This window comes from Coccinella septempunctata, chromosome 7 (genome assembly GCF_907165205.1).
Source record: "Coccinella septempunctata chromosome 7, icCocSept1.1, whole genome shotgun sequence".
In the NCBI taxonomy this organism is placed as follows: domain Eukaryota; kingdom Metazoa; phylum Arthropoda; class Insecta; order Coleoptera; family Coccinellidae; genus Coccinella; species Coccinella septempunctata.
The window spans coordinates 1,585,342-1,611,605 of record NC_058195.1 but is presented as its reverse complement, the minus strand read 5'-3'; the positions used below and the strand labels follow the sequence as shown (position 1 = coordinate 1,611,605).

The 26,264-nt window shown below is 41.7% G+C and overlaps 2 protein-coding genes and 1 non-coding gene across 5 annotated transcripts in view; 2 read left to right on the top strand and 1 right to left on the bottom strand.

The window, feature by feature from the left end:
• Window positions 1-17,870, bottom strand: part of LOC123316874 (SID1 transmembrane family member 1-like) — a 39,204-nt gene extending 21,334 nt beyond the window's left edge. The window contains exons 1-3 of one of the 3 annotated variants that reach the window (XM_044903140.1): window positions 17,638-17,870; window positions 17,427-17,526; window positions 16,792-16,891 (exon numbers count right to left, since the gene is read on the bottom strand). The gene's annotated coding sequence lies outside the window, so the exon portion shown is untranslated. Of the gene's footprint in view, window positions 1-16,791; window positions 16,892-17,002; window positions 17,289-17,426; window positions 17,527-17,637 lie in introns of those variants that run through there. The other 2 variants (XM_044903141.1, XM_044903142.1) reach the window with 2 other exon arrangements.
• Window positions 5,832-26,264, top strand: part of LOC123316871 (roundabout homolog 1-like) — a 154,552-nt gene continuing 134,119 nt past the window's right edge. The window contains exon 1 of the mRNA XM_044903135.1: window positions 5,832-6,511. Coding sequence (XP_044759070.1) covers window positions 6,457-6,511 — 55 coding nt within the window. The 5' untranslated portion in view covers window positions 5,832-6,456. The remainder of the gene's footprint in view (window positions 6,512-26,264) is intronic.
• Trnaa-ggc lies at window positions 16,005-16,078 on the top strand. Its single transcript has one exon. It is a non-coding gene; the product is annotated as a tRNA-Ala (tRNA).

The following is a 26,264-nucleotide window of genomic DNA, read 5'->3' as shown; positions in this document are numbered from 1 at the left end:
TGCGTGTGTGTGTGTGTGTGTGTGTGTGTGTGCGTGCAAGTGCGTGCGTGTGCGTGCGTGCGTGTGTGTGTGTGTGTGAGTGATTTTCGGGTGTGTGTGCGTGTGTGTGTGTGTGTGTCGAGTGTCAAGTGTCGAGTGTCAAGTGTCGAGTGTCGAGTGTCAAGTGTCGAGTGTCGAGTGTCAGGTGTCGAGAGTAGTGTGTCGAGTGTCGAGTGTCAAGTGTCGAGTGTCAAGTGTCGAGTGTCGGGTGTCAAGTGTCGGGTGTCAAGTGTCGAGTGTCGAGTGTCAAGTGTCGAGTGTCGAGTGTCGAGTGTCAAGTGTCGAGTGTCGGGTGTCAAGTGTCGAGTGTCGAGTGTCAAGTGTCGGGTGTCAAGTGTCGAGTGTCGGGTGTCGAGTGTCAAGTGTCAAGTGTCAAGTGTCGAGTGTCGAGTGTCGAGTGTCAAGTGTCGAGTGTCAAGTGTCGAGTGTCGGGTGTCAAGTGTCGGGTGTCAAGTGTCGAGTGTCAAGTGTCGAGTGTCGAGTGTCAAGTGTCGAGTGTCGAGTGTCGAGTGTCGGGTGTCAAGTGTCGAGTGTCGAGAGTAGTGTGTCGAGTGTCGAGTGTCAAGTGTCGAGTGTCGGGTGTCAAGTGTCGGGTGTCGAGTGTCAAGTGTCGAGTGTCGAGTGTCAAGTGTCGAGTGTCGAGTGTCGGGTGTCGAGTGTCAAGTGTCGAGTGTCGAGTGTCAAGTGTCGAGTGTCGAGTGTCGAGTGTCGAGTGTCGAGTGTCGAGTGTCGAGTGTCGAGTGTCGGGTGTCGAGTGTCGAGTGTCGGGTGTCAAGTGTCGGGTGTCGAGTGTCGAGTGTCGGGTGCCGAGTGTCGGGTGTCGAGTGTCGAGTGTCGGGTGTCGAGTGTCAAGTGTCGAGTGTCAAGTGTCGAGTGTCGAGTGTCCAGTGTCGAGTGTCGAGTGTCGGGTGTCAAGTGTCGGGTGTCAAGTGTCGAGTGTCAAGTGTCGAGTGTCAAGTGTCGAGTGTCAAGTGTCGAGTGTCAAGTGTCGAGTGTCGAGTGTCAAGTGTCGAGTGTCAAGTGTCAAGTGTCGAGTGTCGAGTGTCGAGAGTAGTGTGTCGAGTGTCAAGTGTCGAGAGTAGTGTGTCGAGTGTCGAGTGTCAAGTGTCGAGTGTCAAGTGTCGAGTGTCAAGTGTCGAGTGTCGAGTGTCGAGTGTCGAGTGTCAAGTGTCGAGTGTCGAGTGTCGAGTGTCCAGTGTCGAGTGTCGAGTGTCGAGTGTCGGGTGTCGAGTGTCGGGTGCCGAGTGTCGGGCGTCGAGTGTCGGGTGTCGAGTGTCGGGCGTCGAGTGTCGAGTGTCAAGTGTCCAGTGTCGAGTGTCGAGTGTCGAGTGTCCAGTGTCGGGTGTCAAGTGTCGGGTGTCAAGTGTCGAGTGTCGGGTGTCGAGTGTCGAGAGTAGTGTGTCGAGTGTCAAGTGTCGGGTGTCGGGTGTCGAGTGTCGAGTGTCAAGTGTCGAGTGTCGAGTGTCGAGTGTCCAGTGTCGAGTGTCGGGTGTCGTGTGTCGAGAGTAGTGTGTCGAGTGTCTAGTGTCGAGTGTCGTGTGTCGTGCGTCGAGTGTCGTGCGTCGAGTGTCGTGCGTCGAGTGTCGGGTGTCGAGTGTCGAGTGTGTGTGTGTCTGTGTGTGGCGTGTGTGTGGAGTGTGTATGTGTGTGTGGAGTGTGTGTGTGTGGTTTGTGTGTGTGTGGTTTGTGTGTGTGTGGTGTGTGTGTGTGTGTGTGTGTGTGTGTGGTATGTGTGGTGTGCGTCTGTGTGGGGTGTGTGTGGGGCGTTTGTGTGTGGGGTGTGTGTGCGTGTGAGGTGTGCGTCTGTGTAGGGTGTGAGGGGTGGGTGTGTGAGGGAATGCGGGTGTGTGTGCGGGGTGGGTGTGTGAGGGAATGCGGGTGTGTGTGCGGGGTGGGTGTGTGAGGGATTTGCGGGTGCGTGTGTGCGGGGTGGGTGGGTGGGTTGTGTGTACAGTGTGTGTGCGCGTGCGTGTGTGTGTGAGGGATTTGCGGGTGTGTGTGCGGGTGTGCGTTTCGAGTGTCGAGTGTCGTGTGTCGAGAGTAGTATGTCGTTTGTCTAGAGTAGTGTGTCGTGTGTGTGTGTGTCGAGTGTCGGGTGTCGTGTGTCCGAGTGTCGAGTGTGTGCGTGGGAGTGTGTGTGTGTGTGTGTGTGTGTGTGTATGTAATACGGAAGCACTTCTCCACAAGGTATATACAGCAATACTGAAAATTTGAAGTGCAAAAAGGAAACTTATCAGAGGAGAACTAAACAACTAAACTAAACCAAAAGATCAATAAAAATCGATATGAAGATGTTTAGCCACCTTTGATGAACCACCACTGCTTGTAAAAACATCTTAGCAAACAAAACGACGCGTTTTCAAGCAGATTCTCGTGACTAGTCCTGGCCCTCTAGATACAGATAAGAATGCAACAAAACTACCCCCCTTCACTTTCTCGCGTCGTCGTCTCCACCAGCAGCTGTTGTCTAAGTTGCAGACACAATGAAACACTGCCGGAAAAACGAAGAAATAAACGTTCTGACAAATTTACGCCAATCAGTCTCTTCGACGAAGAGAGGCCCTCTGTGTAAATAATCCGGCCGGCAGCGCTCCTAAATAGCCTGTCTAACTCACGGATTCCATCGCGTTGTTTGACGTCTGTAGGCGTCGTCAAGTGTATATGGGTCCTTTTACACCCATTCAAATTTTACGCGGCGTAAAAAACTTTGTTTCCATTAGGCGCGCGGCGAAGTTCCCTCCTCCATTTGTTTCAATTAGGCGCCTCCACCTGGATCGCCGTCCATTGTTTACAGCGCTCGAAACAGCTGTTCTCGTGTCGGGGATGCGTTCCACTTTCGTTTCGTCATTTTTTTTGTCCTAGGGCTATATAGCTTCGTGCGAAGCGGGCGTGTAAAAAGTCGACAAACAATGGATATTCTCGAAATTAATACAGATTCATGGTTTCGGTCTCATTGGAGCAACACAACGCGAACCTCGACAGAATTGAAGGTGAGCAGTCTCCCAGCGCCACCTACTGGTAGATATCAATTCAATTTCCCCTCCGCGGTTTCCAAGCCTTCAAATAAAACAGTAGAATCAACGGAGTTCGGCTAACTCCAAGAGATACGACTGACAACCGATTATGCTTTCGCAAAGGCATGAGCGTAACATTGAATCGGGCATTCACGATTCAAAACGACCAGTGACGTGTCGTTCTCGCATCTTGAAACGTTTTTTCAATTTTAACGGATTCTTTCTCAGAGGAACGAAACATAGTCCCTGCATGAATGTCATGGAGCATATTTCAAAGGAGATTTTCGACGGTTTTTGATGGCCAGCGCAAAAAATGGTAAGTAGAGAAACTTGCTGGAGTGAATGCGAGATTATCAGTACTCTGGAACTAGTTATTGAAGACATAGCGGCGTAAATAAGGCTGACTGATGAGAGAAAAACGAGTTGAATGAAAACTCAGAGTGACTGCTACCTTGCTTGTTCTTTGTAGGCTTTCCGCGTAACATTCGAACCTCGTACGCGAGAGTGTCCGTGTATGACCGGCCTATTAGGACTAATTAAAAATACCAACCTCCCCCCACCACCGGATCGCGTGTCTTCGCGACCGAAACACACGTACGGCACTCGGTAACGAACGATAAGATTTGTTTGTTCATCAGCCGATTACGTGAGCGGCTTGTCCGAACGAATTAGCCATAGGTCGGACTAATTGACGTTTTGCTCCCGTCGGCGCATTCGTACGCCGCAAACACGGCGAAAATCTAACAGCGAAACCGTGTACGGTTTGTCGGCCGAAACCGACAAACCGCCGGCGGCAGTCAAAATCTGTCAGTGATGAATTTATGCGGACTGGTACAAGTATGAAGAGTGTGCGCGGCCATGGACTCGTATGCGTACGTAAATGATATGGATGACAGCCCGCTTTGATACCTGAAACGGCAGAACTTTGTGCGGGGTAGGGAAAACGCGCAGGAATTTGTCGTCAAGTCGCCGTGGAATCCCGAAGGATTATATTCTTCTTTTCTTGCCTAAATTCGTATTTCTTCAACCTGTCATTTCTTGCTAAATACCTGTTAGAAGACTATGCTGTAAGGAGTATTTTTCATCAGAGATAAATGAGTAATTCTCGAAAGTTAGACGTATGCCATCACAGCCTTTCTAATAGAACTTTTTGAACTCTACTAAATTGTGCAAGATCATTTTCCTCTATCTCTTATAGTTCACCAACGCCCGCCATTAAAAGCGTGGAATCAACGGCTTTATTTAACGGCGTGTTTATGACAAAAATCGAATATTTCGTCATTTCTTCATTATACAGGGTGACTTTTTGACTCATACGAATATTTTAACAGGAGATTCTTGAGGTCAAAAGAAACACTTTTTTCCTATACCATTTTTTCCGAATCGGCTCGGTTTAAAAGATACAGGCTGTTGAAAAAACATGAAAAATGTTATTTTTAGTTCTATCTCACAAACGATGTCATCGAACGAATCTAATTTCTGAATATCGTTTTTCATTTATTTGATGAATCTTTTTCGAGCACAAGATGTCACCCACGTCTTCCAGTGTTCTCATTATGACCATAACGAATCATAAAAATACCGAAAATTCAAAGAATCCAACTCTTGAAACTAAGTTGAACGCTATCTAATGAATATTTGTACGTTTTGTGAAATAAAAGTATTCTTCATATTTTCTCGTATAATGCGCCGTATTCGAATAATTTGATGTAATTGAAAAATGGCCGAAATTTGAAAAATTGGCTGAATGCAACTCTGTTTAAAAGATCCACAGATGTGTAGTGTCACAGATTCAGCTAGTTATTTAGAAAGTAAGTTTGTTTTTTCAGGGGTGAAACAGCTCATTATGAAAACTTAAAATGGCCTTATCTTTTTATCGAACCGGTATCAGAAAAAATGGTAAGGGAAAAAGGTGTTTCTTTTGACCTCAAGAATCTACTGTTAAAATATTTGTACGAGTCAAAGCGACACCCTGCATAGGAGTGAATTTCAAACAAAAACCTTTTCGAATAAATGCTATACATGAAGAGAAATTTCCATCAAAATCGGACAATGGACAACCAAATAAATCAACAAACATACAGACTTTCACATCCATAACATGTATTAGTAAGGATGTTCGGAAGTTAGGCTCTACTTTGAAAATACAATTTCGGCCAAATTAACCAAACGGATTCTAGCCAGGTTCAAGCTAAAATCCAGAGTGCTTATGAAGAAGCTTTCCTCAATCTTCCTCTACTCCTCAAGTATTCAATCCTGCTCTATGTTCCCAACTGTCAAAACATCACTCTTTTCTCCACCTTGACAGAAACAACCCTTTATCGTACCGAACGTTCGATGTTCCCCTGTTTACGCCTTTGCAGTGCCACTTATCACCTCACACGTCACTCCTCCGACAACCTGACGTCCTCCTGCATCCCTGAATATTCAAGAATACCGACCACGCACCGTCGCACCGGCTCGACGTCGTCACGTATCGAAACCGACGTCCCATGAGCGTCTTGGCGTACCTATACAAAAAGCCACCCAGCGACGACGACGTCGAGAAAAGATCGTACACCTCGACGTTGCACAGCATCCAGCATCAGAGATCCAGAGCCTCATCAGAATTTCCCGATGGCGAAATAGCGCTGCAATAATAGCGCCCCGAACAAGGGTGGGAGCGAGGCGAGGGGGTGGAAAGATCACCTATATCGTCCCGAGCTTCAGGAGCCATGCGCCGGCGAAATCTCTAAACAGAACTTTCAGTTCCAGCTTTAGCCCGGCCGCCTCTTCGATCAGTCCAATACTGCCATAGACGCGCGTAGCGTGTAACGACACGCGACTCTGTGCACCGGATAGATCGCGGAGACCGAGCTAAGTCCATCTGATACTTGTAGACTCTGATCGAGGAAGACAATCTTCCGTGGTGATCCAGATTTTATATCATCGACGTTCGGAAAAGTAGCTGGAGATAAAAGTGTCGTAAAATCAACCCAGCGTTATGACAGTGATAAAACTAAACGAATGGTCCGCCGAAAAAACGCCGCAATCAGCCGACGACCGCAAATGTATCGAACAGACTCTGCGTTTTTCCAATTAGCAGATGCACGCAAGATATGAGTCCGACTAATCTGTGCCCCGTTAGATGCAATTTCTGCGATATCAATTAAATCCGGATTGGGAATAGCAAGCAGTTGAATCGGAGACAAACGATGTGCTCCGGCTGTAACAGTCGCTGACAGTTTCCGATGGTGATTTGTTGCGTTTCGTTGTTGTTTCGCTTTTAAATTGACAGGTTGTTGTTTTTTCCCCCGGAGCAGGTCAACGGATGATAAGAGTTCCGATGTGTGCTTCTGTTGACTGATTGGAGAGAGTGATTGTTGTTACGTTGAGATTCGTTGGTTTTTTATTTCTTGGAAAGATGGCAAAGTTGCAGGGGCTGGTGCTTCTGGCGTTCCTGAGTGGATTAATACAAGGTGGGTCTTAGATTTGCATATGCGGCGCACTTGTTCGAACAGGTGTACCTACTGTTGAATCGGAATGCTGATTCCAGCATGTTCTCATCAAAAACAAGAAGAATACGGTTGTAACAGAAAATGACCACCACGTAAGAAAATATCAGAAGAAGAAGGAAAGAATCGTCATATTCAGTTAAGATTTGGAGCTATTTATCCTTATTCACATGAAGAATGAGATAATGAATGATACAAGTGCTCATCTGAAAAGGCTGAAGTAGCATAATAGTTGCCAAAAAGTTTCGAAGAATACAGAAGAATCATCAGAATTTCGGCTTCAAATGAAAACACATGACTTTAGCTGTTATTCATATCTGCCTTTTCTCAAAATTGCTTCTCAGGTGTCAGCTGTTTCGAAACAAGGGCTGGTAAAAAATAAAATACTACTTTCTGACAAGAAATCAGCCTTAAATTTATCCATTTATATGGAAGACTTCTTCTTCTTAGATTTTTCTTTAAGTTGTTTGATGAATTTTGCCTAACCCGGTGAGAATCAAGCGTCTTTGAGAAAAAATACCTATAAATCCACAACGCTCACATTCTTCTTTTTCCATTGAGAAACCGAAAACCCGTAAAGCCATTGTGACAAAACTCGCACAATGTATCTCTCGGGGTAGGGACCTGTCCAAGGTGCGAATCGTCAAAAGGACCCACTAAAATAGACCATTATTATTCGTGTTAAATGGCCTGGTTAGGTAGAACAGCTGGGCTCATCCGTGCACCGAAGAGCCCTCTCGTCTTTTCTCCGTTCTATTTTTACGCATCGACTGATTTCAAAATATTGGCCGTATCGGTTTCGGGAAGAATCGATGTCAGACGCACACGTCAAGGGACGATGTTGTTTTTGTAGTGTCGGACGAGACGGCTCGTCTTGAAATATTGGGATAACAACCGAATTGATACTCTTCGGTTCGTCTCGGAAAAACAACGAGAATAGAATTCTCCATTCTGGAGAAAATAGCCGAAAACTGGTAGAATCCACCAGAGTACATTTTGAAGTAGTATAGGACGTGAAAGTATTTCTTAATTAGTTGTCAGGTAGCGTAAGATCACGTAAAGGTGACAGAACTGCCCACCTAGAACTTGCAGTTTATTTTGTTCGCGTGACACTATGTTAAACCAGAAACGATCGAGCATGTTGAGAACACTGAATTGAGAATTGTGTGACAATGGAGAAAAAAGTAAGACGAAAGTATGGGAATTTACTTGTTTCCACTGGGCAAATTAGAATACTTTGGCGTTGGTTTAACAATTCCCTTTTCTCTAGCAATAAGGTGTAATAATCTCAGGTATCTGTTAAATTCTGTTTGACAGTTTTTGGGTGGTAAACTGGAGAATGCCTGAATTTTTAGGTATTTTGCGACGGTTTTCTGTATACATCTATCTGATCTATCTTAACTGTTAACGCACATAAGATTAATCCGCAGTGGGCCTAAATGAGAGCCTAAGAACACCCTCAAATTGTGGTATGATCAGATTCTTGTTGGAGAGTAGATTGACGTTGAGCTTGCAGATCACAAATTCCAGTTCCAAGTTCCGCTACAAATACGGCGGTTCTATCTGTTGCAGTTTCCTCCGAAACCCTCCTAGAGACGCTCCGAAAGCCGCATACAAAGAAGGCCTTGACAATACGCGGCCACCTAACAAACCCGACGCAAAAATCGTACCGAACCGGTATACAAAAACGCGATACATTATATGCGAATTAATGAAAAAGCCCATTGTTTACCGTACCAAAACGACCGAACGAAAAACAACGCTCGCATATTATCCTACAGATACGCCAAGTATCCGTTTACACGTTTTAATAAATCCGATACCCAGCGAGCTAGCCGGTTGCACCGAGGTTTGCAAGTACAAATAACGCGGAGCGTAAAACGAAACGGCCTGCTCTGTAATATGAAATAATGAGCATGGGGACCTATGGGTTTGTTAGCGACGACACCTATTTCCCCCGTATTGAAATTGTAAAATCAACTGTGCCGTTTAATGGGCCCCATGCTCGGCGGCAATAAAACTGAACAGGAACGGACGTTAGTTTTAACGATTTTTTAATTCTAACGACCGCTCTGGAAACGCCGCCGGGAATTGGACCCAAAAACTGCCGAACGCGGCAAAAAAAATCATTCCTCCATCGACAGATATGGTTTCAAGCGTTCTTGAACACTCGCCCAAAGTTCATAACCTTCGGCCAGATCGTAAAAAAAAGAAAAAAAGCACGAGAAAATTGAGATTTTTGACGTTCACCAAGCGCAAATGTAAACAAATCAACGTCAATTTGACAAAAGTGAGGTTAGAACCGATCGCAGTGGGTGGTACAGTTCGACTCTAGAGCAAAAGTAGTGTTGGTGGCCTCGATAATCATGAAATTCATTTCATAACGATTTGCCTTATCTGATATGTTATTCTTTAAGAGCGAAACATGATTTGAGGAGATAATTCTCGATGCTTGACAGTTGGTAGAAAGTTTCCTGTTTCGATAACTAATCTATGACTAAAATTTAAGCCTTGATATGAATAGTCACACTATCCTTCATAAATGATTGTAACATCCTGGTAACCGAGAAATTTAAAAGTCTACGATATGTATTTAGTTCAACACCCTTCAGTGAGGAGCAGCACAAAATGATCTTAAGCCAATTGCGATGTTGAAATCATTTATAAAGACTCTATATTCATAATTTAATTGCCTACAAGAATTGGTAACGTTCCTTAACGTTTGTGAAGCAGTATAATTAATGCACTGATCAAAGATCACTGAAACTTATAAACTGATAACCGAAATGCTACACTTTAGGAACGTTGAATCGATATTGAGATCAATTCTATTGGAGCGTGTTCATTTGTCAACTGTCAACAGACAGCAAGTGTCAATCTCGTTTGATTTTCTTGATTTTCCCAGTTTCCTAGGCAACTTTTCCGAATTTCTGTCCCTCAAGAACCTTCTACGAAGTACAACCCCCGGTTTCATAAAGCTCGATCGGGGAATCAACGCTTGATTGACGAATAAACGACAATTTGTTTTCAATCGATAATTCAGTCAGGAGCATTGAGAATATCATTCTCGCATCAAATTATGATTTACATACGTCCATTCAATGATTGTCGATTGATTCTCCTTCAAAATATTCAAAAATGCAAAGATCTCGGCGATTTCGTTTTGGAAATCGAGTGTCTGTCATGTCGTTGATCGGGCAATGAAAAATTCATGAAACCCACAAAATAATAAAGATATTGATATCACATTACGAATGACTTTAAAAAGACTTTCTGTCAAACCCAGATCAAGATTCCTTCGGGCACTAGATTGTCGTCTTTCCGTCACATCTGTCGTTTCTTCTCGGCTCATCATCAGAGCCGACCTTTGTCTCCTGAACGCGATGCTGATCATTGTTTATCGTTCGAATTTGGGCGCACAGCTGCAAAAATAGCCCGTCGTAAAAACATTCGAATCACAATCCGTCATCTTCGGGCGCAAATTATACACGTCGCCCCCTTTAAAATATTCAAGGAGACACCCCCTGTACAAACAGCGGCCTGCGGCACAAAGGACGTAACTCGATCTTCGAAAATTGCCAGTTTGTCCCCCTTAACGGCCTACAAAATAGACTATTTGTCACGTGGTCCCGTATACTCCCAGATATTTAGCATATTAGGTGTATGTATACTACGAATCGACGATAAATGAATCATTTCCGCTGGGCGTGGCACGTGACCAGGTGTCTGTTTTCGGACCTCCTGTATGTCTACGCGAGATGAAGGTATTCTTGGGGGTTGTCGGGGAAGTGCAGGGTCGGCTGAGGGTTTCACGGTTCTTATGAGACATCTTTTGTGGGATATCCAGATTGTATTATTTGTAATTATGAAGCCATTTATACTTATAATGTATTCCATGAAATCCTATGAAATATATTCAATAATTTGACGAAATTATAACTACTAGATGCAACTTTTCGATAGCTTTACAGGGTGAGTCTTTGACTCGTAAAAATATTTCAACAGTAGATTCCTGAGGTCAGAAGAAACACTTTTTCACAATTTTTCCGATTCGCCCCTGATAAAAAGATATAGCCATTTTAATGCTTTCATAATGAGCTGTGCCACCCCTGAGAAAACAAAATTACCTCCTGAATAACTTGCTAAATCTGTGACACTACACATCTGTGAATCTTTTGAACAGAGTTGTATTTAGCCAAAGTACCCAATTTTTCGGATTTCACAGATACTTGTTAATTTTTGAACGTCAAATTATTCTAAAACGGCGCATTATACGAGAAAATATGTAGACTGCTCTTATTTTACAAAACGTTCAAATATTCATTGGATAGCGTATAACTTAGTGTCAAGAGTTGGGTTCTTCGAGTTTTTGGTATTTTTATGGTACGTAATGGTCATAATGAGAAAACTGGAAGACGTGGATGATATCTTCTTTTCGAAAAAGATTCATCGAATAAATGAAAAACTATATTCCGAAATTCAGTTCATTAGATAAAACCGTTTGTGAGATAGAACTAAAAATAACATTTTTCTATGGTTTTTCAACAGCCTGTATCTTTTAAACCGAGCCGATTCGGAAAAAATGGTAAAGGAAAAAAGTGTTCCTTTAGAGTCAAAGAATCACGCAATATAAGTTGAATCGGTACTACCTCGGTTACCCACCCCTGTCTGTGATGTGTGCTAACCTCATTCTTGTCAAACTGACGTTAAACTGCATCTATCTATAAGAAAGGGAGACAAATAGATCTTTTTACGTAGATGCTCTAACGTATGTGGTTAATAATTACGTACTATGTAACTCAGAGAAGATAAATAAAACCGTATATCCACATTTACTTGGAGCTGGTTCTAGATTCGTAGAAATTTTCTGAAACATCCTTGGAGAAGCAAGATTCCCCGACAAAATAACCCCTCCCACCTCAAATCTCAAACCCTTTGAAACGTTCGCACCGTATAAAACACCTCTCATCTCCAAATTAAACTCCCTCGGGCGGCCCGATCCGCTTTTATTACACGAAACGATACCCTCTCACAAATTAAAAATTCCGACGCACTTCCCCGATACCAGTAATCAGATATTTATCGAATCTTCGACCCCGTCATCTCCGAGAAGGTTCCTGAGCAGATATCGGCAACCCTTTCATTATCTCACCCCGTTAATACACAGGTGCGTAAATCACGACGATGCCCGGGCACTTCAGAAAACAATTACACCACGTTTTCTGGCTATCCGAACGTATCTCTATCCGCACGCCCCTTTATAAACGCGCCCTTAAAATTTAACACCTATTAATCGCGTAACGATAAAGGGGCTATCGTGTGCTCGGGGCATAAGAAACGCGGGTTCGGGGGCATCTGTAATAAATTACGGAGCCCCGGGGCAGCCTAGCATCTACGGGAAGACGACGGTTCCGTGCCAGGGAGGTACTGGAAGGGTTTCTAGTCTGACCGCTACATGTGTGGTCCTTCGGTTGAAGGATGAATGTGCGTTTAGGAAGAGAGAAGAGGATTGTGTGTTTATGTTTATTGAAATTAGGAGGTTACTTCGTTCAGTGAAGTGAGAATATTATCCACTTTATGCATCGTTAATTGCACGAGGATGATATCTAGTTAGCCTAGATCAGTTCCATGCATAAAAAAAATATTGCGTTACAACAGCAACGAACAATAACTCATTAGAAGTGTCAGTGTAACGTTTGTGGTCAAAAAAGTAAACCAGAGTTACGCAATGAATCAAAAGAAAGAAGATGTCCACCGAAATTGTGAAAATCGAAAAATTGGAGTATCGAGCCATCATCAAGTACCTGTATTTAAAAGGGTTAAGAGGTGAGCAGATTTACGAAGATGTGCTTAATACCCTTGGTGATCAATGTCCTCCGTATGCGACCGTGAAAAATTGGAATGCAAGCTTCAAAAGAGGTCAATTTTCCATTGAAGATGATGACCGGTCGGGAAGGCCAGTTTCTGTGTCAGTCTCCGAAAATATCGATGCAGTTCATGACATGATTTTATCAGACCGTCGAATTGGGCTAAAACGGATATCTGAAGCACTGAATACTTCATAAGAACGCGTCAATCATATAGACCACGTCAATTTGGACATGAGAAAAATTGCTGCAAAATGGATCCCCAAATGTTTGAATGTTGAACAAAAGCGTGCAAGGGTAGAAGCATCGCGTTCGATCTGTGCTCGATTTGAAAACGATGTAGACTTCTTAAACCGAATTGTTACTATGGATGAGACTTGGGTACATTTCTACGATCCAGAAACAAAGCAACAATCGATGGAATGGCGACACTCTGGTTCTCCAAGACCTAAGAAGTTTCGTGTCCAAAAATCTGCTGGAAAAGTTCTTGCTTCAGTTTTTTGGGATTGCCATGGAGTATTCATGATTGATTTCTTGGATAAGGGTAGAACAATAACCGGAGATTACTATTCGAAATTACTGACCATTCTACGGGAAAAAATTGAAGAGAAAAGACACAGAAAGCTATCCAAAGGTGTTTTGTTTTTGTAGGACAACGCCCCTGCACACAAATCTCACGTTGCCATTCGAAAAATTCGTGATTTAGGGTTTGAATTACTAGAATACCACCCTTATTCACCAGATTTCGCTTCATCCGACTATCATCTCTTTCCTCAACTGAAAAAAAGTTTAAAAGGTCGTAAATTTTCTTCCAACGAGGAGGTTATAAAAGCTGTGGAGGTCTGGTTTGCAGAGCTAGAAGAAACATTTATTTTGAAAGGTCTAGAGACGTTGCAGGTTCGCTTTGATACATGTATCCAATTGGGAGGAGAATCCCAATCATTTTAGTCTATTCCAATCTTTCTAGCATACACAGATTGTCAGATATCGCCTGTAACCTACACATCACCAAACTCCCTAAACCAACAAGATTCCTCCGAGCAGAGCCGCACCAAAACAGAAAAAATGGCTACCCTCATATTCCCAAAATACGAAATATCAAATTCCTCCTTTGATTCACGACCAAAACCTCCCGGCAAGATGGGTATCTCCGTCACGGAATTTCAGAAATCCTCTCCTTCCCGTTTATCTCCGGCAAACATTTGAATCTTATCTTGTTTGAACTTGCAGGCGAATCAATCGGGAAAAATAAACGGAGCGAGAAAACACAAACACACACGTCGTTCGGCCGCAACGACCCAGTTTCCTCAGCTCGTACGTATCGCGTGACTGGCGGTCATAGAGAAGAATTAATTTGTCATTTCTCGTGTATGGATATAGTGTGTGTGCGATCATAGGGGTCGTCGCGTCGTGTATACGAAATCGACGATGCGGGAATTGGATTTTGTCGTCGGGAATGTTACCGTAGTCGTCGATACCTTTACCAAATTAAAAGTTATGGGGTGTCTCTGTTGAATCGGCACGAACGATTGACATGCGAACCTTTTAACTCCGGTTTAATTTGTCGTATTGACGTTTTCCGCCACTGAGGAGCTCTCCCAATATGTTGGAGTTACGTTAACAGTGGCGTATCGATATACAGGGTGTTCCTAAATTGAACGTACAAACGAAAAGGGGAGATTTCTTAAGTGAGTTCAAGAAAAAAAAGTCCCATGAACACGGGGTCGCAAACGTTTCGTTTTCGAGATACAGAGTGTTGAAGTTTGAATTTTTTTCAAGTTTTTTTCTCATAGTATCTACACTTCACAAGATATTCAACTGAAATTTGGCATAGATATTACATTTTAGAGTTCTCACCACGTGACATGGCGATTTCGATAGAAGATCTACAGGGTGATATTTTTTCTGGAACACTGCCACCTGTTCTTCTGCAGAACTTTTTTTTGGTGAGCAACTGTTAATTTGAAAAAATGTTTTACGTTTCTTGTTGTAATACATTTTTTGTGTTGATTATACGAGTTTATCGAATCTTTATAAATCATCGCTACAGATCAGGAAAATTTCCATAAAAACTTACACTGAATTCATTCACCACTTTGTGAGCACAAAGTGGCCTTCCCATCATAATTTGGATTTTCACGAGGATTTCGAGAGAATCGTTCAAAATTTTTTTTCTCGAAATCGTTGGTAGATACGACAAAACTACAAGAGACCGAAAAGTTTAGTATAAGAACAAAGCTTCTTTTTACATTTTTTCAAATTAACAGTTGCTCACCAAAAAAAAGTTCTGCAGAAGAACAGGTGGCAGGTTCCAGAAAAAATATCACCCTGTAGATCTTCTATCGAAATTGCCATGTCACGTGGTGAGAACTCTAAAATGTAATATCTATGCCAAATTTCAGTTGAATATCTTGTGAAGTGTAGATACTATGAGAAAAAAACTTGAAAAAAATTCAAACTTCAACACTCTGTATCTCGAAAACGAAACGTTTGCGACCCCGTGTTTACGGGACTTTTTTTTCTTAAACTCACTTGAGGAATCTCCCCTTGTCGTTTGTACGTTCAATTTAGGAACACCCTGTATAATAGTAAAAGGTAAAGTTAAAGAGAAGATTATTTAAAATAACTTCACATTTTGTACCGAAATTTTCGTTTGGTTTCCTTCTAGGAGCGCGATAAGCGACAGTTTTGCCAAATAGACCATTTTGCGCTCCTCCCTGTCGTGTCCATGAAATAAGTATACAGGGTGTCTCAAATTCGATGTCCAGTGAGGAAAGAGCTAGAGCGAAAGCCATGTGACGTTTCCTAGCTCATTTTCAGAGAAACAAAGAACGGTGAAAACCGTAGCCTCCTACGATCTTTCGTTTTTAAGATATTAGCAAAATTTTAACGACATCGAGAAGTTCTCGTAACTTTTTCGTCTTTGAAGTTACAGATCTGAAAGTTGAACCTTCTGCAGGCACAATTATTACATTCGCATATTTACGACTTCCACTCCCATACGAAATCATTAAATATATCGATGTCTCGGATAGAATTCAATTCATTCCTTCGGTTTCTCATCCATCCGAGAGTATCAGACGCCCGGAGGCAACGGTCCACGAAATTCTAAGCTCGGAGATCAAACGAAAAAAAAAAAACAGGAACGAATCGAGAAACGCGCAGATAGAGCGAACGCTCCTCTCCGAGTTCCCAAAGTCGCGACGCGTTTTTCGAAACTTTGGATTTTTCATTAAACGAATTTAATGCGCGGAATAATCCGCCCTCTGGGGCCTCGACGACCGCGGCCGCCTTTTCATAATTTCAATTCGGACAAAGTGACGTCGTAATTCGGTTTGGGGAATTAATTAGACGGGATGTTTCTTTCTTGACGTTTATTTACTTTACTCGCTTTCATCTCCGACCGGAAGAATTGGAGCTGCATCGATAACGCCGTAAAGGACGGTTTCTTTTTCCCGAGATTAAATGAGAAGACGTCAACACTAACCCACCCTGCCCTACATGTTGGACCCAACGTTGGAGCCAATATCAATAAATAAGTTAACGGCATGCAGACAATAATTGAATTCCGAAAAAGTACGGTTCCGTGACCTCTGGTAGCTTAGTTGGGAAGGGCACTTGACCGGCAATCAAAGGGGCGCGGGTTCAAATCCTGCCCGGAGGTGTACTTTTCAGAATTCAATAATTGTCTGCATGCCGTTAACTTATTTATTGATATTTAATTCACATACATTAATTCCACTACTCAGTTGGAGCCAATGTTGGTCGTCGTCTGTTGCATCAAAGAAAACTGCAACTTATTCGCAAAAACAACTAGTAATGACAGTATTGAAACAGCACCAAGAGCAAATTAGACGTTAACCCTACAGTTAGTTCCGGGCTTATTAAATTAGCGTTCAATATTGGCCCCAACATTGAATTTCAACCAGAAAAAGTGTAAAATGTGAGTTAATCTTTCGTAGCCGTTCATTTACACCCTGTATATCTGATCAATCGAGCTATTTCGAATAGGTGAATCGTTATGAATTCATCAATGCGTCTCCCTGACACAAAAGGGAATCTTTTCTCTCAAACCGCGTTTGCATATTCCCGGGAAATCTCGCAGAATAGAAATCGAATCTGCATAAATGAAATTTCTCGCTGACTTAACCCAAGATACTCGAATGAGGGTAGATCGTTGGGGAAGATACCGTCGAGTCTGCATTTTTATGGTTGGCGGTATCGATCGTCTATGGTTCCGGCCGAACCGATAGCACTTGACAAAAAACGGAGGGTCCGAAATTTTTTTCCGCCCGAATATAAGACAAACTGAAGCAGTTGGAAGTATTGAGATATAGGTGTTCGAACACCAACGACAAATTAATCAAAATTGCCTACCTGGGGATGATATTGTCGAAGACTTCACCTATGAAATCCTTCTTTCCATGACATCCGTAGAAAGCACTCCGGATTCCATGATTTGTTTGTTTCTTGATCGCTGAATAAAGAAAGAGAAAAAATTGATGATAAATTCTGAAACATTATCAATAATAGGCATAGGATGAATGTGAAAATAACTTCTACACCAAAATCTACAATGAAAACTCACATCTTCAAGGTTAAATTCAAACTACAATACGAAAATCATCGTGTTTACACTGCATCGAACAGGCTAACCTCTTACGAACGTTTCTTTGATGATTCACCGTAAGCTTTTTAAAACATTATCAGCGTGAGAATCACTATTATAAGATGCACAATTTAATACAGATTCTTTCGATAAAAACGGATGAAACTTTGACCAAACAACAAACCGAATGACAGACGACGCGAGACGTGTGAGTATAGAGGAGGTTGTGTCAACTGAACGACAACAATTCTTTCGACGAAACCACAGAGCGGGCTCTTCAAGTCATTAAATATCGTTACTTTTCTGACAGATTGATTATTACTCAATAGTTTGGAGAGGTTCTGAAGCACAGAGGAGATATAGGTGTTCGAACACTAACGACAAATTAATCAAAATTGCCTACCTGGGAATGATATTGTCGAAGACTTCACCTATGAAATCCTTCTTTCCATGACATCCGTAGAAAGCACTCCGGCTTCCATGATTTGTTTGTTTCTTGATCGCTGAATAAAGAAAGAGAAAAAATTGATGATAAATTCTGAAACATTATCAATAATAGACACAGGATGAACGTGAAAATTACTTCTACACCAAAATCTACAATGAAAACTCACATCTTCAACGTTAAATTCAAACTACAATACGAAAATCATCGTGTTTACGCTGCATCGAACAGGCTAACCTCTTACGAACGTTTCTTTGATGATTCACTGTAAACTTTTTAAAACATTTTCAGCGTGAGAATCATTATTATAAAATGCACAATTCAATACAGATTCTTTCGATATCGTCACTCATCGCCAAAATCTAAAAACGGATGAAACGTTGACCAAACGATAAACCGAATGACAGACGACGCGTGAGTATAGAGGAGGTTGTGCCAACTGAACGACAACAATTATTTCGACGAAACCATAGAGCGGGCTCTTCAAGTCATCAAATATCGTTACTTTTCTGACAGATTGATTATTACTCAACAGTTTGAATAAGTTCTGAAGCACAGAGATCAAGATAACCTCGTACAAATCGACGGTGGTTGTGAAATTCTCGCATGGCTTGCATTGGGCAATTCTCAGAGCGATCATGCACTTTTTTCTCCCTCGTACCGCGTCTTACACATGCTCCCCGTGCAAATTCCACAAGTAGGTCACAAAAACCCAGACACCGACGCCAAGAATTCCCCCCGTTACTCTCCTAATCATCGTTTTCCCACGTCCGAGGCCATTATCTAATGGTCTTTCGCCCCCCCGGCGCGATCGATAGAGTACGAGGCTCGGGTCTCGTCCCCGAAGAGAGCATCCGATATAAAACAGACCGGAAAAACGGCACGACGGAACGGGAAAACTCGGAAAAACCGCGCGGAAAACCTCGGTGTCACATCGAATCGGGAAGGAAAAAAAAAACACGGGGGATGGGGGCCGGGGGTAACTGTGCGTTTTTTACAAGATGACTTATTGGGTTCTTCCGCCAGAAGGGCGTAGCGTTGACAGGTGGAAGAGAACGACGCGTTGTATTTTTTATGGAGCGGGGGTGCATACACGTGATTTATGGAGTTTTCTCGCGATGATTCTACTGATATCGTAGTCTTCTAAGGGGTGTCATGAGGTACGTAGGCTTTTGAGGCCTTTCCCGCTGTGGTCTATGGGCAACAAGGGTTCTGGGTTCTCTGTGATTTGTCTAAACTTGAGCGACTGGATTTAGGTCAGGAAATCTTGAAGGTCATACTCTAGATGTGGTTTTCTGTGGCTGTAATTATCTATTGGAATCTATGTGGCAGTGCATTATCATGCAGAAGAACGAAATTTTTGTCAATAGCACCGAAACGACATTCTCTCAAAAGAATTGATCAGAATTTATGAAAACCACTTGAAATCATAAACCTAACCAACAATGGTGTGGCCTTCGGCGATCCTATCAGTTAGCTGATCCGAAATGCCCCATATTTTTAATAACTTTTGACACTTTAGTAGTTTTTCTGTGACTCAACCATCGGTATTTTGAATAAAACAAAGAATAAGTTCCAAAGTATATAAAAAAACTCAATTTAAATACACAAATTGACTGGATTCGACAACCAGAACAGTTACATTGTAAAATGGTACAAACAAACCAAGCTCACAAACATACAGGGTGTTTTCAAAGGTGAGGCTTTTTTTCGACAGAAGGTAGAACTCATCAAAATAAGTCTTTTAACCAAAAATTGTCTATATAAAATATCCAAGATGGCTGAGATACAACCCCTGGAAGTTCGACAAAATTTCATTGAATTTCAAGTATGGGACTGTGGAAGGTGACTCCGGCATCACAAAAAACGAAACAAAACATAAACGTATGGCAGGACAATGAACGGTTCAGTACCAAGTTCATCGGATTAGATGCGTCAGGTCACTTTCGAGAGAATCATAATTGTTGTATCGTGCAATTCAGGGTGAAAAAAAATGTTGAAAATCGAGGCAGTTTCTTGAAGGTGCTTATGTTAGTTATGTTGAAAAAGTGCTATGATGTTTCCCCATTTCATCCCATTTTTACGACGATTGTTGGAATGTTCGAACAAGAAGATTGTGATGCCCATTGTGAAAAAATTCGTGAATAATTTGGACGAATTTTATCGGTGAGATTTCGAATTATTATTCTTTTTTTTACACTTGTGTCCTAAGTATCTTCTGTCAGTTGGTATCGAAATGAGCCATTTCATAGAATCGTGTGAGTTACTAAAAAATAAAGAGAACAATTCAGCAATCATTAATTTCCATTTTCATTACCACGTAAATATCGAACGAGACAATATCCTAAACGAAACCACATGGTCGAATCAGGAGATAAGTTTTTTCCCACTGCTTTGCGATAATTCAGCTAACAAACGGTCTAGGGTCGTATTAGGATCTATTTCAGCAAACATTTTCATATTTTTATTTCAACTTTGTCATTTTTAAAGTTTTTTATAGGTGATTTTTGGTGAAACGCTTCATTTTGACCAGTTCTACCTTCTGTTGAAAAAAAGCCTCACCTTCAAATACACCCTGACATTGTAAGAGTATTTACAAGGTTGGCAAGCGTTTCTCAGATCGTCTATTGAGGTTGGCACCACTGTTAACCTCTCCTCAGTGACACAAGACGCGTCAACGTCCCAACTGTCACCTAGATCTTCTCATGCCCTCTTCGATTAATCGAAATTACGACGGATACCGCGACAAATTGTCGTCCGACTGTCGCCGCCTCGAGGTGCGACTTAAAATCGAAAACATTAAGCTCCCCTAATTAATCTCTGGCCCGGAGCTAGCGGAGGCCGTGTCGATTTTCACGCCGCGTATAACGACGCCCACGACGTCGTCCTCGGACCTCCGGGGGGGTTGATAATCTCGTTCGGCGAGCTGGTTTTTTCGCGCGCGAAAAAACCGCCGAGGAGAGAGCGTACACGACGACGACGACATGTTAATGAGATTAGAGACGCGATCGTATCGCTTTCATCGGTCCTTAAATAGAGATGCGAGATGCAGATGGTGTAGATGTATCTCTCGGTGGTTTTTAATGATGAATAATTAGGGCTCTCATCCGCGCGATTCGCGGAAACTGGTCGGAAGGGGGGTGAGAGGGGAGGAAACCGGACTGGACGCGTCTAGGAAACACCTTCGGGCTTCAGGTTGGCCGAGAGTTGTACCCAGGCCTCATATTTTCAGTCGTTCACGTCCAGCTAATCTAATAATCTGATCGTGGTGTATTGAATCATCAGCAGAGAAGGCGCTTCGAGAAATTATCAAGAAAGTGTAGTGGCTAGCTGAAACTTCCTTATTTAAGCAAAATATTTTGATTTTTTCTTAGAATCAAAGCCTCAGTTGAGACATACTTTCCATAGTATGGCTGGGTCGACTCTCAATGTGTTTATGAAAATATTTGGTCGAGGCTGGTCATTCAATCTCTAAGGGGTTTCTGCACCATGAATTTCGTAACCTTACATCATCATTGCTGTATCCTGTTACCGAGAATAAATCCACAAAAAGACTCAAAAACAAAACTATAGGTGCAATAAAACTTATATTTTCTTAGGGTTACTTGCGACTGTATGCCCTCCTGTGACTGAGGAGACCCAACCGTGACCTACAGATCCTTCCACACTCCGGGCATGGATAGTCACCAACCAGATCTGGCCGCCGCTGTATTCTTCTCGAGTCTCCATTATAACTGTGGACCAAAGACCTCCACTGTGATCTGCCTAACGCTAGTTGTTCCCAGTTATGATTGGCATTAACTGATTTTAGGGATTGACGCAGTATATCCTTAAACCGCTTATACTGGCCTCCTGGTTTCCGAGATCCCTCTGTGAATTCGCCATACAGAGCCATTTTGAGTCTTGTGTCTTGCATCCTCAGAATGTGGCCGCTCCATCTCAGTCGGACCCTCGTTACTTGAGCCTCAATTGTTATACAACTCGCGCGCTGCGAGACTTCTGCATTTGAAACTTTGTAGAACCATCTTGTTGTGTTAGGAAACGTATTTCTTTGGTCATTTTATCGAAAAATTGTGGCTGATACAACATGACTCACATTGTTGACAGACTCGCAAGATATGGCTTGTAAACAGACCTTCGAACATTACTTGTCAAAGTTTCACAGCAGTCTGACTACGACTACGTTTGAATGATCTAAGTTTTGTTACTTGCGAGACCATAAAAAACTGTTGGGGACGAACACTGCCTTGATAAACATTATGGGGCCTCTGAAACGCAGAAGCCAACACACTCACCAGAAAGGGAGCAGAAACGCCTCTTAATGGCCCAGAGACTCTCTGTGGTATAGAAAAATATACACTCTTGAGGAATCTACAGGAATCCCAAGAGCTCCTCAGGGATTTGCAAGATCCAAGCAGTATTTGAATGAGTTACGCCTCTTCACTGGCTTACTCTCAGGACATTGTCATCCTAGGAAAATTTTGATCAGAATGGGCTCATCAGAATCTGACAAGGAGTGTCTCAGACTTGGCCTCCTTGAAGCCCCCTCAGATACTGGAGTACATTGAAACGCTGGAGCTAGAGGGCCATCTGTAGATCTCTGAGAACAGCTCTGATGGAGGGCATAACAGATCTTTAAAATCCACAACCCAGAAAGCACCATCTTCTAATCATTTCCAACGACCAGTTGGCAATAACTTCCAATGTCGATATCCTTGAGACGTTTCAAACTGGACAAAAAGAAACGGTATCGTTTAAACACGCCGAGAAACGGCAGAGCTTTCAGGTCCGACACGGTTCCATATGGACGGATGACTCACGTCGTGTTTAGATAATTTCCTCAAGTAGGTGTCGGATATTCATTGTTTCGATTGGACTTAATGCCCCTTTTATGTTTGTTTACATTGCCGCTTTTAAATTAGCCGACGACGGGGTCATTGGGCGAAATTTCATCGAATCTGACCGCCGAACCGATTGAGCCATCCGTTTACATTGTATCAATTTTCGGAACCGTTGAATGATTTATGAGGGCATCGAGACGGACAAAGGTGAACTTTCACGAAGGACGAGCGGCCGAGTTAGAAATAACAGACGTTCATGGGCATCTTTAGAGTCGCCACAAAAAAAATTGCAGTAGGCTAGGAAATACAGCCAAAGTTTACCTCTTTGTTTGTGGTTTCCAAATCGACACTCTGTATACCGACGACAACGTTTCGATGCCACCTACCGCGTAGATTTTCTAATCGGAAATACTGGCACTTAATTCGGGTATAGGCGATAAAACGTGAAGACCTTTTCGACTATTAATTTGGGGAACCGATAAGTCGAGGCGTTTGGTAAAATATTAACGTCAACGCGTCGGTTATTTATGGAACACATCCGAAAGATCATCGATAAGGTCATAGATATTGACGTATAAGAGTAAAATAAACATGGCCGTTCCCACAGATCATGGAAAATTATCGGCCATTCGAAGAAAGCGATTTACGAAAATTTCCCGAACATAGAACAAAATACTCTTATCGATTCATATACTTCATTCAACTTTATTTTAGCAGTCGGTTGGCCATGGAAATTTGACACATTTCACTCTGTATAGTACGAAAATGTGGGGTTATGAAGCTTGTCAAAACATTTTTGGGTTTTAAATCAACGCTATGTTGCCCGTTCTACGTAAAAGTTTCTGTTATTACGTATTTTATCACAATGTCGAATCTCTTCGGAAAATATGTGACAAACATAATTGAAGTTTATACAAACTGATTGAAGGCATACCAAATCCAGTTATTTGCATTGAAAATACAAGAGATCAGTGTAATATCATAATATGCACTAGCTTGAGGAGAGTTAATGTTCGTTATCTTCTTTGGCTTACATCATTTGTAGATTTCAAAAATATTAACCCGAAGATGAAATGCATATGATGCAGTGGTTGGAAATGGGTATCTCCCGAAGGAATTAACAGATAATTACAAGAATGTTAAATTCTTCAACAAAAATCATCTTGCATCAATATAAGTAAATGGAGTTGAAGGAAGTTTCAAGTTAAGATGCAACTTCATCATTGAACAAAAATTTCACAAGAATAAACAGTAACAGGGCAACTTGCGCGTATTTGTGGCTATTCATCTCAATACATTGATGTAATTATAATAATTAGGTATTTATTAGTACGTTAAGACATTTACATTGTATAGGACAAGTCAAATGAAAAATAGAAAAATCCATTTTAGGGAACTTATTCTCCGATGACATTTATCGAAAATCCTTTAGTAAACTTTTCGCATTAATTCACTCAAACATAAAATTCCCAAATGCCACCACTTTTTTGGGTCTCCCAATGGAAGGAAATTCTTTGTCATCCTCTTCATTCACAATCTTTCTGATTGTGGAAATTTTCAGCTGAAATATAAGTCGTTTAGGTTCCGATGAAACATTATATAAATTCTCTTACATTGAATATGTTCGCTACCGTTTGACGTATTGTGGATTTTAGAATATCAGGGTATAACTATTTGAATGAGCGGACCTGAATTCTAAATAGCACTTCCTGAAACCCTGTCTCTTTTTTCAATCACTTTCGGCATTTTCGAATTTTCGTAATAAAAATTGATATCAGTTGTGGCAACGGCGTTATGACATTAACGACATTTCATGAGTGCCAACCTAACTTCGTTCTACTTACAAAAACTTGAGAAAATTATTTCATGGCCAACCGACTGCTAAAATAAATTTGAATGAAGTATAGATATTGACGCGGGACAAACGTATGAGAGTAAAATAAACATGGCCGTTCCCACAGATCACGGAAAATTATCGACCATTCGGAGAAAGCGATTTACGAAAATTTCCCGAACATAGAACAAGATACTCTTATCGGTTCATAGAAGAGCAACGACCGATCCGTATTTCGAGCAAGGATTTAGATCGCCGTTGAACTCTGCCACATTGTAGCAGAAAGACGCGTAAGTTGTTGTTGACGGAACAACGACACTCGCATCTCTTATCGGCACGTCGACGAAAGAAACGCCGTCCTTCCATGAATTTATGACGATTCCGCGTCACTTTAACAAGGGGCGATGCCCATTAATATCGTATTTATTTCGCATAATCACACGTTCGCCGGATAAGTCGGGATAGAACGATCGATGATGGCGTAACTGCCGCTAGTGAAATTATAGACTCATTAAGGCTCCTCTCTACATGGTTAATTAAATCGAATGAGAGCGATAAGACGGCTTCGTTAAGAGCCAAAGGTTAGGATTGATGCTGCTGCTGCGGATGGATTCTCGGGACAAAGGCGTCGAAGAAGGCGCTTTCGGCGAACGCCGATAATATAGGGGGTGATAGTGGGTGGATTCGATCGATGAAACATGTGGTTCGTTGTTCAACCTGATTTGTGGGGTTGAAAAAATTCGTTTTCACTCGATAATTCAGTTATTAGCAATCTAAATCTCATTTTTGGATCGAATCATGATCTGTACGTATACAGGGTGAGCCTTTGACTTGTAAAAATATTTCAACAGTTGATTCTTGAGGTCAAAAGAAACACTTTTTTCCTCTACCATTTTTACCGAATCGGCTCGGTTTAAGAGATACAGGCTGTTGAAAAACCATAAAAAAATGTATTCTTAGTTCTATCTTACAAACGGTTTTATCGAATGAAATGAATTTCGGAATGTAGTTTTTCATTTATTTGATGAATCTTCTTCGAACACAAGATATCAGCCACGTCTTCCAGTGTCCTCATTATTACCGTTACGTACCATAAAAATACCAAAAATTCAAAGAACTCAACTCTTGAAACTAATATCGATTGAAATTTATTTTGGGAGGATGTTGCAACTCTTCATAAACTTTTTAGGGTTTTCACTCCCAATCTCTGAAACAAAATCAATTAAAAATGAAATCAACGATTTGCTCCTGCGTAAATTCTTGCACTAATTTGTCAGGAGCAAATTAACTAGAAAAAATTGTTGCCTGACAATGAACTCAAAATAAATAACGTTGAAATTATAATTCTTTGTAACGTTTCGGAGTCTATATCAGACTCCTTCATCAGACGAAAAAATCTACTTTTGAAAATCTTCTGAATTGTCGCTTTTTGTCTGACATTAATTGTCAACACACAGAAACGCTATCTAATGAATATTTGAACGCTTTGTAAAATAAAAGTATTCTTTATATTTTCTCGTATGATACGCCATTTTCGAGTAATTTGATGTTCAAAAATAAAAAAGTATCTGAAATTTGAAAAATTCGGTTAGTGACTGAATGCAACTCTTTTTAAAGGATCCACAGATGTGTAGTGTCACAGATTCAGCTAGTTATTCTGAGGGGAATTTCATTTTTTCATGGGTGGCACAGCTCATTATCAAAACTCAATATGGCTATATCCTTTTATCAGGGCCGAATCGAAAATAATGGCATGGAAAAAAATGTTTCTTTTGATCTCAGGAATCTATTGTTAAAATATTTGTACGAGTCAAAGATTCACCTTGTACCTATATCAAGATATATCCAGAAATGAAAAAGCTTCCATGTTTGATTCAGAAAATCAGGTTACTGTCTAATAATCAAAGTTTCGTAGAACCCGCTGTAAATATAACAACTTTTATAACAGTTCAAAGAATAACATTACCTCAGATATGTATATCTACTTTGGATTGGTCGGGATTATAAAAATTCCCAAATCTAGCCTGCCGAGGGCGAATGGATGAAAAATGGTCAATAAATTTCGAATTGGATGTACGTATAGTGACAGAAATTAAGTCCCATTGTGAAGTGGATAATCTG